This window comes from Denticeps clupeoides, chromosome 12 (assembly GCF_900700375.1).
Source record: "Denticeps clupeoides chromosome 12, fDenClu1.1, whole genome shotgun sequence".
Classification (NCBI taxonomy): Eukaryota; Metazoa; Chordata; class Actinopteri; order Clupeiformes; family Denticipitidae; genus Denticeps; species Denticeps clupeoides.
In genome coordinates, this window is record NC_041718.1 from 2,483,057 (window position 1) to 2,496,854 (window position 13,798).

Here is a 13,798-nt window from a genome sequence, read left to right on the forward strand (position 1 = left end):
TTATGGATGTGGGAGTTCTGGCTCACACCCATCCGCCTCTGGAACAGGAAGCCCCCCATCTGTGCACTTACAGGATGCCACCCTGCCTGGAATTCTTGCACCAAGATGGTGGCGGAGCCAGTTCTTCAGACTGTTGGAGAAAGCAGGTTCATAACATCATGCAGAAGAACCGCCTGAAATAATAATTGGAAGGTCCAGCATTCAGTCCTTGTTCAAAGGCGTTCGTCATCCTCTCGTAGGGAGGATGACTTAGTTTTCCCACTAATGTTAAGCAACGGAAAAGCACAGACAATTTGCACTTTCTGAAGTATTTATTGCTTCAGCTACCAAGTTGTTTATTTGAATTACATTAATTAATTAAGTCATTTGTTCTTCAATCTTTGAAGTTGCACACTTGGAAAGGAATGCAAAAATGACCTCATGTTTCTGGGGTGGGGTGTAGGAAGCACAGGTAGTGATAAAAGGGTGTGTGGGGCGTGTGCTCCATTAGTTCCCCTACATTGTTTAAGCTTCCTGGACAGGGCGGGACCGAGGGAATGATGATGTAAAGACCGGGGTTCACGCTGAACAGGATGCAGGGTGGAAGGAAGCCAAATTCTCCCCAATCTTTGCGCTCTGCCCGTCCGTTCGTCTGACTCAGCAACCCCAAAAAGACCCGGTGGAGAAAATGCTTTTGACGTACGAATTATCAGTTGTGCTTTTATGAAAAGTATGATTAAAATAAATTATATCATTAGAACATCATCTACCATCTTGGTCTGTGTACTAGTAAGACATTCCTTGGATACAGTGAATTTGAAGTGATTGTCATTGTGAAACGCTGCAGCACAGCACACGGTGACACAACGAAATGTGTCCTCTGCTTTTAACCATCACCCTTGGTGAGCAGTGGGCAGCCATGTGTTAAGAAGAACATGATGATCGACTCAGTGCCCTGCTATTCAACTTCTTCGTTGGGAAAAACTGCCAGCTTGTGCTCCATATGCCAGGGACAATCCCTGTCCCCACTGGGCCCTGGTGGCCACATTGCATTGTGCACGAGGGACAATCCCATTCCCCATAGGGCCCTGGTGCATGAGGGACAATCCCTGTCCCCACAGGGCCCTGGTGGCCACCTTGCATTGTGCATGAGGGATTGTCCCGGTCCCCACAGGGCCCTGGTGCATGAGGGACAATCCCTGTCCCTGGTGGCGAACTTGCACTGTGCATGAGGGTCGTAGTATTTAGCTTGCACTTTATATGTTGCTATTTGCAGCCCCCAAGGGCTCGATCCAAGGACTCCAGTCCAGAACCGAATTTATATTGTAATATATTGTGGAATTCATATAGAAGATGATTTTTTAAATGTATTTATTTCCTCCAACAGTTAAACTGCACATGGCCCAGCTGCAACCTGCTCCTTCCACAGCCTCTATATCTAAGCTGCGGTTTTCATCTGCACTCTATAATTAAGCTCTATGCAATCTTGGCAGTAAAACTTCTTGGACAAAGTTAGAAGCCCCGCGATCCGGGGCGCGAGGAAGCAACACTTCCTTTCCACGTCCTAAACTCTCACGAATACTTGCAATCACGAACACTTTCACGCGTCCTGCGCGTTACAAACCACACTTTTACCGGCTCTCCCCGAGAATTCGCCAGAAGGCGCGTCGCGATCGCGGGGTGGGTCGGTCCGCCCCCCCCCGTCCGGAGCGAATGGAACAGGCCGCCGCCGCCGGAGCGGGTCGCAGCGGACTCTCCGGCCAGCCTGCGGCGCGATGGCTCGCTCGGTGTCCCCTCAACTCTCTCCGGGCTCCTGGGAGAGGTAGGATCTCAACTTACTTCAAATATAATAATAACGTTATTTACACCAACTTTCCAGACGTGAAATAATTTACCTTCTTTTTTCGTGTGTGCAGAATGTGTTAAAATATTAGCCCAGAAAAATTAATCGTTCACTTAATGACAAGTATTTCATTTGATTTTACTGAATATGTACTAAAATATACGGCTCTAGTGTACTCTTATCATGTTGTAATGTCCTCATTACTTTGAAAAAATGTCACTCTTGTCACACCAGTCGTCTAATAGAATATCATTCATTACTCTGACATGGGTGTGATTTAAAATGAACCTAAAAAGTGATTTATTGTGAGCACAAATGGATTCAAATTTGACTTTCAATGTGAAGTTAAAGTGAAAAGTCTCCTGAAAGCGAGCACACTTACACTGTGTATTTTATAACATCATTACAGCTTAATCATAAATAAGTTGGGCAATGTCTAATATGCTTCGACTGTACATTGCAACGTCTCTGTTGAAGAGCTGTGATGTCCTGTCCCTGTGTTGTATAGCAGATACTGACGTCTGTGCTGTGACATCAAGGCGCCGGCCATGGCCCGCTGGCCCGCCAACAAATGGAGAGTCTGCTTGCTCCTTCTTTCATTGGTGTGGCCCAGCTTCGCAAGTCCCGGTGACCCGAAGCCTACAAAATGGCCGCTTTACCCCCACAAACCTTTGCTCCTGGCTTGGAACGCTCCTACAAAGGACTGTGACACCCGTCATGGCGTTCACCTTCAGCTAGAGCAGTTCCTTCTGATGGCATCGCCTAATGAAAACCCAAAACCCCATCTGACTGTCTTCCATAAGGACCTGGGTCTGTACCCTCACATTGCGAGAGACGGCACATTGGTCAACAATGGTCTCCCCCAATCGGTGAGTCTCTCTCGACATCTGGAGGAAGTCCTTGAAAGGGTGAAGCGTTACATTCAGCCAAATGCCATGGGACTTGCCATCATTGACTGGGAGGAGTGGCGACCGCTATGGAGCCGCAACTGGGACACCAAAGATGTGTACCGGAACCAGTCCAGAGAACTGGTGGCGCAGAAGAACCCCACATGGCCCCAGAACCAAGTGTCTAAGGTGGCTCATCAGGAGTTTGAACTGTCCGGCCGCAAACTCATGCTGGAGACGCTGAGGCTGGCCAAGAGCCTTCGCCCCGAGCAACTGTGGGGCTTCTACCTGTTCCCCGACTGCTACAACCACAACTACCGCAACAGCCTGGAGAACTACACGGGCCGCTGCCCGGACGTGGAGGTGGCCCGCAACGAGCAGCTGAGGTGGCTCTGGCTGGAGAGCTCCGCCCTCTTCCCCTCCATCTACCTGGACCCGGTCCTTCGCTCCACGCCCTTCGCCCGGCTGTACACCCGCAACCGCGTGAAGGAGGGGATGCGCCTGGCCTCTGCCGGGGAGGGGCTGGCCCGCCCGGTGTTTGTCTGCGCGAGTCCCACCTACACCAAGGAGCTGCAGGTGCTCTCGGAGGTGAGAAAAGCCGGCTCGTCTGAACGTGGAGCTGGCGTCAGGCTCCTCCAATTTAATAACAGCATTAAAGTTCGTTTTACATTTACAGCATTTATCAGACGCCCTTATCCAGAGCGACTTACAATCAGTAGTTACAGGGACAGTCCCCCCCCTGGAGACACTCAGGGTTAAGTGTCTTGCTCAGGGACAATATGGTAGTAAGTGGGGTTTGAACCTGGGTCTTCTGCTTCATAGGCGAGTGTGTTACCCACTAGGCTACTACCACCCTGGGCGAGAGCAATAAGTGCACCCATACGGAGCGGGTAGTTGGTTTTTCATCTTCAAGATCCAGTTAACTACCCAACACTTCTTTCGTGAACTTACATTTGCAGTGATCGGCGGTAAAAAAAATGTGCTAAACTGTTCTGTCTGAATTAGTGGCAAATAAAGAGGGGTGTGGAAGTTTAAAATATAAAATTGTTTTTAAAAGATCAGCACGTATCCTCACAAGGTTACCTTATCCATGTGTCGCGTCTGGTTTTCCGTGGCGTTTTTGCTCATGACTCCGTTTGTAAAAACTCTTTGGAACTTCCTGGTTCAAGATTAAATAAATAAATAGGGTTGCTTCAGTTCCTGTTTCACACAGATTTCAAATTGTGGGCCAACTGTTTTTTTTTTTATCCCTCAGTAGATGTTGTTGAGGGTTTTTTAAATAAGAGATAACCAGAGCAGCAAACCTCACAAGGTTTTGTAGAACGTGCTGCTGCTTGTATCATAAATGGATGCTATTAGAAATACATTTACATTTACAGCATTTATCAGACGCCCTTATCCAGTGCGATTTACAATCAGTAGTCCCCCCGTGGAGACACTCAGCTTTAAGTGGTGGGGCAGTGGTGACCTAGCGGTTAAGGAAGCGGCCCCGTAATCAGTTCGAATCCCGATCTGCCAAGGTGCCACTGAGCAAAGCACCGTCCCCACACACTGCTCCCCGGGCGCCTGTCATGGCTGCCCACTGCTCACTCAGGGTGATGGGTTAAACACAGAGAACAAATTTCACTGTGTGCACCGTGTGCTGTGCTGCTGTGTATCACATGTGACAATCACTTCACTTCACTTAAGTGTCTTGCTCAGGGACACAATGGTAGTAAGTGGGATTTGAACCTGGGTCTTCTGGTTCATAGGCGAGTGTGTTACCCACTAGGACACTACCACCTACAAATAATGTCTTCTACTGAGCATAACCTGTCTCCTGTCTGTAGCTAGATGATTTATTTTCATTTCATTTTATCAAGTGTTGTGTGAGCACAATAACTTAAAAAAGGACAGAACAATAAAAGAATTGACAAAAAATCTATAAAACACAAGACCAGTTTATTATAATCAGATGATTGATCAGACAGTCAGTATTTACAGGGACAGTCCCACCTGGAGACACTCAGGGACACGATGGTAGTAAGTGGGGTCTGAACCTGTCACTTTGTGGTCTTGTGGTTCTTAGACGGGTGTGTAAGTACCACCCCCTAAGATGTGTTTTTTCAGTGTTCATGTGTTCAGTGTTCAACAATAAAGTCTTAAAACGGACAGGAAGCCACAGCGGGGAAACTGAAGTAATATGGTCTGCAGGATGTTACTTTACAACTCGGCTACGTTAGAATACATTCCACGATCCGTGTGTGTTTGAAGTTGTGGACCACTTCCGTGAAAGTAGTTCATGGCATCCAATCCCTGGAAAACATTCACAAACATGCTTGTTAATTGTATTCAATATTGACTATTACTAAATGTCACATGGAAGCATTTTCTCATGGAAAAAGTCCATGGAAAAGATTCATGTATGCGTGTGCTTCTTTGGTTCCATGCCCTTTAACCCCAGGCGTCACCCCTTATCTTTAGCCGCAGCCTTTTCCTGCGTGGGGGGGCTTTCAGCTGCGCTCAGGAAGAATGCTAGCCTAGTACTTGTCAACACCTCCATGCCAACTTAACCCTGGATGCCATGTGTGATCCCTCCAGGACGACCTGGTTGCCACCATCGGAGAGAGCGTGGCCCTGGGAGCTGCCGGTGTAATACTGTGGGGGGACGACAGCTACGCGGCCAGCAGAGTAAGAGGACGCGCGGACCGGTCCCCACCACGGTCCCCACCACGGTCCCCTCCGTTCCACTCACCTCTCGCCGTGTGTTTTCAGGAGAGCTGCGCCAGCATGAACCAGTACGTGTCGGGTCCCCTGGGACGCTACCTGCTGAACGTGACCACGGCCGCCGAGCACTGCAGCCGGGCCCTGTGCGGCTCCAACGGGCGATGCCTCCGCAGGCGCGCCGACGCCGACGCCTACCTGCACCTCAGCCCCCTCGCCCGGCGAATAGCGGCGGACCGGGCGGGCCGCCTGAGGGTGGAGGCCGTGGGGGAGGGCGCGAGGGACGGGGACGAGGACTGGGCGCAGGACTTCAGGTGCCAGTGCTTCAGCGGGTTCCTGGGCGACGGCTGTGCGCAAAGCGACCCGGCGCACCAACGTGGGGCCGCGCCCACCCTGGGAGCGTGGCGGGCGTGGCCGACACTGCCGCTTCTGCTGGTCGCAGTTACAGTTAGCAGAGGTCATCTGGTCAAGTAGGCAGAATTATTCAAAAATATGCTTCTTCAGCCTGCTGAGGGCGCTGGCGAGGTGAGTCGGCCTCTAATGCGAAATACTCTCAACCGTTTCCCGTCTGGGGAGCTGCAAATTGATTATCCAAGTTTGATTCACCGTGCGTGGGGGGGAACTTCGGACGGTGGCGCCCGTCATAAGGTCACAGAACCTTCCCTTTATCAGCTTATGTTCAGCTTTTGCGTCAACAAGGCCAGACAGAAGATACGCAGTTGTCTTCTGATTGTTACGTGACCAGGGTGGTGGTCAAATAACACGCCCATACATTTTCCCTCCAGTTTCAGCCGCCAGGACTGTCATGTCGGGGTGGGTTTTTTCCACGGTCCCCACAGGTTCAGCACAGTGTGTTTTCCGAGTGACTGTGGGCGTGGGCCTGTATGTGTTTTGAGGATAAGTTAATGAAACGGTTCAAATATGTGCACTGAAACGCTAATTGCTTCCCAAATTAAAAGGTTATTTTTGAACTCCGTTTTCACTGTTTAATCCTTGCTTTTGAACTAGCTTTCTATGAAGGACATAGTGTGTGTGTGTGTTTAGCTTGATACTGTTCAGAGAGAGAAACTATGACTGTTGTTACCGTACACTGGACTTTATTTTCATGAAGTTCACAGTCGTGTTCTTTCTGTATGGCAGAAACCAGAGTGCTTTTTGCATACATTAAAGCTCCAGTCTGTTCTTTCAAAAAAATATCCAATGTGTTCAGGTCATGGCGGTGCCGTGTTTGCCTTCAGTAAGTTTTCTCACAGGCTTGCAGTACAGTTAACAAACATTTTTCATTTTAGCGTTAAAATATAATGACATGCAACATGTCCCTGGTTCATTTTCAAAATCCAATGCACAAAAAAAGGTAAAGGTTGTTGTAATGTTATGACAAAATAGTGTGTGATTTTTATGGAATGGAACTAAACTTTTTGTAGCATGAAGGTTTAAAAGCCTATTCCTGGAGAAACCACATCAAAGAGAGTCACTAATTACAGCAAAAGCGGTCCGCAACTAATCATTATAGTTAATTCAGTGTAACTATAGCTTTTAAACAATAAGATGGGATTCATTAGCCATCAGCTACAGTAAGATATGAGTCACTATGTCAATTTTTTATTATAATTGGTGGTGGAATGTACTTCCCCTTGAGGTCAGAACATCACAGTCACTGAGTATTTTCAAACGGCAGCTCAAGACCTTCCTCTTTAGAGAAGATTTAGATGAACTTGTAACCTTCTTATTGTCTGACTTCTGTATAGAATCTACAACAGAGTGAATAATAAGATTGTATTCATAGTTGGGGGGTCCTAGTGAACCGGAACTGATCACTTGGTAACATGGTAACATGAGAGCACGTTGTAAGTTGCTCTGGATAAGGGCGTCTGCCAAACGCCTTAAATGTAAATGTAATGTAAACTTCATATGTTGTTTTAGGTTTAATGTCTGAACATTCTAAATTATTTTGTGGTGCCAGCGTTAGAAAACGTTTATTTCTGTTTTTGCTTGGTTCCGTAAATTGGCGACTTAAAGAAGGAGTTTTAACACGTTTCTAAACAGATATAATAATCAGTCGTAACATTATAACCTAGTAGTGCACCACCAGACCTCTAAAGGTATCTGGAGCCAGGCTGTCAGTGACCAGCCTCCATGGATCAAGCTCATTCTTCAACCATTTATCCAGTGTGACAAGTGGTGAGTTTGGCAGTGGTCCGGTCCCCCACCTATACATCACTGGGCCTTACAATATTTCCCCCCACTGCCAGGCGCCATTATAACCAGATCACCATATAGTCACTTCACTGGTAATAATGTATGTACTGTTGCCCCACTACTGACCTCCATGGCACTGGCACACAGACAAGACCAGCTTAATGTGACCCAGGACCGACATGGACCACGGACGCTGCCTGGAACTAATGTACCAACACATGTGGGTCCCCGAACGTCCCTCCCCTCAGGGTGATGGGTTAAATGCAGAGGACAAATTTCACTGTGTGCACAGTGTGCTCTGCTGCTGTGTATCACAAGTGACAATCACTTCACTTTACTTGTAAAAGCACAAATTCGTATCTCGGGGGCGTGGACGTGTTGCGTTAGTACACGCCCCAAAGTCCAGACTCCGCCCCTCTGTGCCGATTCTCTTCCGCCTTCTGCATCACGAGTTGTTTCCGCGTCGGAGCGCCGGTCCTCTGGTGCCCTGCGAGGACACCGACAGGTCCGAAAACCTGCCGAAAAGCATGACGGGTGAGTCGTCGGCGTTTCGGTGTAGCAGATGATACGCAGCTGACGTCACGGAGAGTTCTGCAGCTCTGCGTTCAAGTGGTGATCATTTCGATTTGCATATTGATAGTAATCTCGCACCACAACTAGAAGCTTAGCTGTGGTGCGTGTGGAAACCGCATCAGTCATTTAATTTCTGTTCTGTGACACATTTATTATATCGGTAGAATAATAGACATGAATTTCTGTAGGAGACCTGGACGTCTCGCCTCATTTCCATTTAGATTAAATCCACCCACTTCCCCCTGCAGGTATGGGGCACTTCCTGGCGGCTCCGCCCCTGCTGCTTCTTGTCTTTTCTGCTTGTTCCTCTCCGTTTAGGTGGGACGACGCCGCGTTCCCCTCGGCCTCTGACTTCCCCTTCCTCGCCGCCTGGAACGCGCCAACAAATCTGTGCAAAAGCCGCTATGGCGTGGACCTGGACCTCAGCATGTTCGACATCGTGGTCAATGACAACCAGACGTTCGCGGGAGACAACGTCACCATCTTCTACGAAAGCCACTTGGGCCTCTATCCCTACTACACTTCCCAGGGCGTGGCCATCAACGGCGGGGTCCCCCAAAACGCCAGCCTCCAAAAGCACCTGTGGGCTGCTGAGAAGGACCTCAGCTACTACATCCCGGACGCCCTCTTCCAGGGCCTGGCCGTCATTGACTGGGAGAGCTGGCGGCCCCTCTGGGACCGCAACTGGGACAGCAAACACGTGTACTGGCAAGGGTCCGAGGCGCTGGTGCGGGCCCAGCACCCCGACTGGAACCCCCAGAAGGTGTTGAAGGAAGCCCGGGCGCGGTTCGAGCAGGCGGGCCGAGCGTTCATGGAGGAGACCCTGCGTCTGGCCCTCGCCAAGAGGCCCGGGGGGATGTGGGGCTTCTACGGCTTCCCCGACTGCTACAACAACCCGGGCAAAACCTCGGTCAACTACACAGGGGCGTGCCCCGAGCTGGAGGTCCGGCGGAACGACCAGCTGCGGTGGCTGTGGAACGCCAGCTCGGCGCTCTACCCTCAGATCTACTTGGACCTTTCGCTCAGGGGCCGTCAGCAGGACGTCCTCCTCTACACCAGGCACAGGGTGCAGGAGGCCATGAGAGTTCGCGAGCAGGTCACCGCCACGCCTCCCGCGGTGCTGCCCTATGCCCGCATCGTCTACACCTTCACGCTGGAGTTTCTCTCAGAGGTCGGTGCAGGTTCAAACCTGAAAATGAAGTTTTGAGATGTTTGGGCCCGCGGCTGCGGTGACAGAGCTGCATTCCTGCCGTGCTCCTTTACAGGAGGAGCTGATTAACACCATCGGGGAGAGCGCCGCGTTAGGAGCTGCTGGAGTGGTGCTGTGGGGCGATGCCAACTACGCCATGTCTAAGGTACACCGACCTCGGGGTATCCTGCCTGGCGAGGTAAATCGTTAATCATTTTACATTTACATTTAAGGCGTTTGGCAGACGCCCTTATCCAGAGCGACTTACAACCATGGATGAAGTGATCAGTTCCGGTTCACTGGGACCCCAACTATGAATACAATCTTTTTATTCACTCTGTTGTAGTTTCTACACAGAAGTCAGACAATAAGAATGTTACAAGTTCATCTAAATCTTCTCTAAAGAGGAAGGTCTTGAGCTGCCGTGTGAAGGTGCTCAGTGACTGAGCTGTTCTGACCTCGAGGGGAAGTTCATTCCACCACCGAAGGGCCAAGACGGAGAAGAGTCTAGATGATTTTAATTCTAAAACACCCTTTAAGTGACTGTCGTTGTGAAACGCTGCAGCTCAGGACACGATCACACAACAAAGTGTGTCCTCTGTTTTTATCCCATCACCCTTGGTGAGCAGTGGGCACCATGACAGGCGCCCGGGGAGCGGCGTGTGGGGACGGTGCTTTGCTCAGTGGCACCTTGGCGGTGGCCAAGGCTAACTTTCGATTACGGGTCCGTGTCCTTACCCGTCAGGCGACCACTTCCCCTGCTTAAGCCATCGGCTTATACCGTAACAGCCAACGCCGCAGGTTTCTCTTACGGCTACGCCGACATCCAGAAGCTGAAGACGTCCTCTCCTAGTGGACGGAAGGACGTCGGTGTTTGTGTGTAAGAAGTGCAGAAGAGAAAAGAACGGACTGGTTTCTATAGCTTCTATCAAATAACGTCCGTGTTTCCTTTCGCAGGCTTCGTGCGAAGCGGTGAAGGACTACGTAGACAAGACCCTGGGCCCGTACGTGGTGAACGTGACCACGGCCGCGCAGGTCTGCAGCCGCAACATGTGCTCCTCCCATGGACGCTGTCAGAGGAAAGACGCCTCGTCTGGAGCCCACCTTCACCTCGACCCTGCAGCCTGGACGATCTCCCCCCGAGCCGAGAGACCAGGAGCCACGCCCAGCGACCCCCTGTTCGTCGCCCAGGAGAAGCCTGGCCCTTTCAAGGACAGCGCAGCCGACCTGCTGTCCTACAAGTGCCAGTGTTTCGCCGGCTGGTCAGGGACCGACTGCTCGGTCAGACTAAAGGCCTGAACCTTTTATACAGCCATTCAAATCTCGGTCAAGTACTTGACTTTTACCATGTGGTGCAGAAGCCATTTCATCTCAAACCAAAACACTTATTCTCAGTTGATACACTAATAATTATACCATATAATAAATAATTCAGAGGTGGCCCGATCAAAGCCAAACCTGCTGTTCGGTTATGAAACATACAAATGCATGAATATACAGGATAAGGATCCAACTGGTGCATTTAAAAATGAATATTCTTTATTGTGAATCCAGAACCAGACTCAACAATAATTCCGTATAAAACATTAAACCTTCGAATCGCTTTCTTCCACAAAATTCACAGTGATTGTTATATGTTTGACTGTAAATGCGTTTAGCTGCGCTGTTACCTCGGGCCGTGTCTGTGCGCTGTGCTCTGGTGGCTGTGGTCACTAGATGGCAGTAAAAGTACATGCATGGGACAGCGGGAAGGGCGGTTTCTTCAAGGACGAGTGCTAATTTCGTATAAAGCACTGAAGGTGGCAGCAGCGACGTTCCTGTGAAAAGTCACTTTGACACGCTCGTCTTCATGGGGACGCCACATTGAAATTCCAGTGTCATAGTGTAAAAGTAAATGCGCCAACTGAAAGGGCAAACTGTGTTACTACACCGTGGCCTTAAAAGACTGGCTGAACAGTATCCAACCTGTTCTCTGCTCCAGGAGCCTAATAATTCCATCCTTCCAGATAAAAGCAGCTGCCAGTTGACTGAACAGATAATGGATAGGGATGAGTCAAAAATAATGATTAGGCAAGACATTGTAATTCTAAGTTTGGTGATAGATTACTGAAATACTGAATATGGTTTATTGATATATTAATATTTAACACCATTTTACACCAGATAGCTGCAAAGTTTAAACATTTTCTTCTGTTACAAATATATCATGATTGTATTGTAGATAACTGTCCTGCAAAATATGACGTTTATCAGAATCAACTGTATTTTATCGTGGTCAATACATCGATATGGTATCATGAGATGCTTAAATACTTCTGATATGTGAGTTCCTGCATGGTTTTCAGCTAAACCATCTGATAATGTATGCTGGGTTGTTTCTGTTTCTCCTTCTTCAACAAGGAATGTTTTCCAGCCTAAATTAAAGCTAACCGAAGAGATTAGGTCTGTTATGTCTCACTCTCTCTACTTGAGGACCAATTGGATTGACCCAGCCTTGTCGGTGGAGAGATAAGCCACGAGTGGAAGCAGTGATAGTGGACAGCCGAAAAATTCCTCTTGCACTTTTATCTGTCGCGTTCCTCTGGTCTGCCATCCCCTCCCCATCGATTCTCGTGGGCCTCGCCCCGCTCCCGCTTCCCTCTACACCCTCATGTTCTCATCGTCTGCTCTGTTCCCCCCACTGCCTGGTTAAGATGGTATGGCTCCGCGGTCTCGCTCTTTTGCGGACTAATGAACGGTTTGTCGTGCTCAGTGTCCTTCAGAGGAGTGTGGACCAAAAACTGCAGCCTGCATCTGCAGCTACAAGACATCCAGGATGTCTTCAAATGGGACATTTCGACCGTGAACACCCACTTACATACACGTCAATTCACATGTATTATCATTTACGGCATTTATCAGACGCCCCTTTCCAGAGCGACTTACAATCAGTAGTTACAGGGACACCCCCATCCCCCTTGGAGACACAGGGTTAAGTGTCTTGCTCAGGGACACAATTGTAGTAAGTGGGATTTGAACCATGGTGTTTCCCACTAGGCTACTACCACCCACATCACAGTCCTTAACTGCCGGAATTCATGATCCATTGATTATTAATCCATACGCAGATAAGCAGGGAATGTTTGCTGTGGTTACAGCATTTCTGTTAGACAACAGGCATGGTTTTCAAACAGCCCTGAAAGAGTTTCTATGCTGAATACTAATGATCATCTATACATTCATGAGTATAATATAACATACTTAATTAGTCTCCATATAGGCGTGTCCAACTTTTGACGCAGTCATTTTATATGGCCATTCCTGACCGCCACCTATCCATTTTGTTGACTCACCCCACCCAGTGTAAGGGTGTGAGATATTGTGGATTCACTGAAGGAGATTTGTAGGGTGCATGTATTTGACTTAAATCATCGTTCCAGAGTGCTTAAACTGTAAATTATAACTAAATTATCCCTAATACGATATCACATGGTAGATTTAAATATTTGACATGATTTCACACCCGCCTATGAACCAAAAGTCACAGTTTCAAACCCCAATTACTATCATTGTGTCCCTGAGCAAGACACACTTGAGTGTCTCCTGGGGGACTGTCCCTGGAACTACTGATTGTAAGTTGCTCTGAATATTTTTTTTAATAAAATTTTCTTCAGAAGGGACACTGCCAAGCATATGGCTGATGACTTTGATGCCATTGTACTCACTTTGTAGTCCAGCATCACCACATGATCATGTAGGTTTGTGTGAATGTGTGCGAGGGTGTATGTACAGACGTTCTCTAGTTCAGGCCAGTGAAACACTCAACAAACTTCAGAATGTCCGCTATCTTTAGCTGAGATGCCACAATTGACTGTTGTGTGTGTGTGTGTGTGGTGGAGGGGGATGAGGATCTCAAGATTTGCTGTCTTGGCTGTAATGCTCCTGATGAGAGGTGACCTGACAGACTGTCACATGTGACTTATCCTGCGATGGGCAGCCTCTCTCCTTCCGCCAAAGCCCATTATAACTCAGAAAATAGGAGGCTATGGCAGCCCAGACCTCGCCTCACAAACATACACACACACACACACACCAATGGGCCTGACTGAAGGAACACAATGGCAGTGTCTGATTTGCCACAGTAATTTTCTCCCTGGATGGCCATCAGTCAATCATCAGCAGAAGGCCTCGCCTTTTAGTGATGACCAATCAATTGCTCACAAAGAGCCATCTCCTCTTGGCAACGGCCAATCAATTCCTCACAAAGACGCTGTCCTCTCAACAGTGTAGCACCGAATGGAATGGATTTATGTTATTGTTTTGTGCATTAAGTAGGGACACTACCTTATAAAACACATGAAATGAATAACTAGACAAATATGAACACAAACAAAAACGTAATGGTTAAAATATGCAAAAAACGTTATTATTAATAGCACATTTTGC

General features: G+C 48.5%; 2 protein-coding genes across 4 annotated transcripts; both read left to right on the forward strand.

Annotated features, from left to right (window-relative positions):
• Nucleotides 1-1,157: 1,157 nt before the first annotated feature.
• hyal2a (hyaluronidase 2a) lies at nt 1,158-6,383 on the forward strand. 2 transcript variants are annotated; one of them, XM_028999302.1, is made up of 4 exons: nt 1,158-1,801; nt 2,331-3,297; nt 5,290-5,379; nt 5,464-6,383. In XM_028999302.1, exons 2-4 carry the CDS (start codon nt 2,371-2,373, stop codon nt 5,884-5,886), a joined length of 1,440 nt encoding a protein of 479 aa, XP_028855135.1. In that variant the 5' UTR covers nt 1,158-1,801; nt 2,331-2,370; the 3' UTR covers nt 5,887-6,383. The 2 variants fall into 2 exon arrangements, with proteins under 2 accessions (XP_028855135.1, XP_028855137.1); XM_028999304.1 differs by having other exon boundaries at nt 2,334-3,297.
• A 912-nt stretch (nt 6,384-7,295) lies between these two features.
• On the forward strand, nt 7,296-11,814 carry hyal1 (hyaluronidase 1). Of its 2 annotated transcripts, none has more exons than XM_028998373.1 (4): nt 7,296-8,145; nt 8,433-9,355; nt 9,450-9,572; nt 10,331-11,814. In XM_028998373.1, exons 1-4 carry the CDS (start codon nt 8,139-8,141, stop codon nt 10,670-10,672), a joined length of 1,395 nt encoding a protein of 464 aa, XP_028854206.1. In that variant the 5' UTR covers nt 7,296-8,138; the 3' UTR covers nt 10,673-11,814. The 2 variants fall into 2 exon arrangements, with proteins under 2 accessions (XP_028854206.1, XP_028854207.1); XM_028998374.1 differs by having other exon boundaries at nt 7,298-8,145; nt 9,450-9,539.
• The last annotated feature ends 1,984 nt before the right edge of the window (nt 11,815-13,798 follow it).

Excerpts from the sequence above, each read along its gene's own strand:
- hyal2a (XM_028999302.1), top strand. The coding sequence starts at position 2,371 with ATGGCCCGCTGGCCCGCCAACAAATGGAGAGTCTGCTTGCTCCTTCTT. Across the intron at positions 3,298-5,289 it reads AGCTGCAGGTGCTCTCGGAG|GACGACCTGGTTGCCACCAT; the intron begins GTGAGAAAAGCC and ends TGATCCCTCCAG. Across the intron at positions 5,380-5,463 it reads ACAGCTACGCGGCCAGCAGA|GAGAGCTGCGCCAGCATGAA; the intron begins GTAAGAGGACGC and ends GTGTGTTTTCAG.
- hyal1 (XM_028998373.1), top strand. Across the intron at positions 9,356-9,449 it reads CGCTGGAGTTTCTCTCAGAG|GAGGAGCTGATTAACACCAT; the intron begins GTCGGTGCAGGT and ends GCTCCTTTACAG. Across the intron at positions 9,573-10,330 it reads GGGGTATCCTGCCTGGCGAG|GCTTCGTGCGAAGCGGTGAA; the intron begins GTAAATCGTTAA and ends TTCCTTTCGCAG.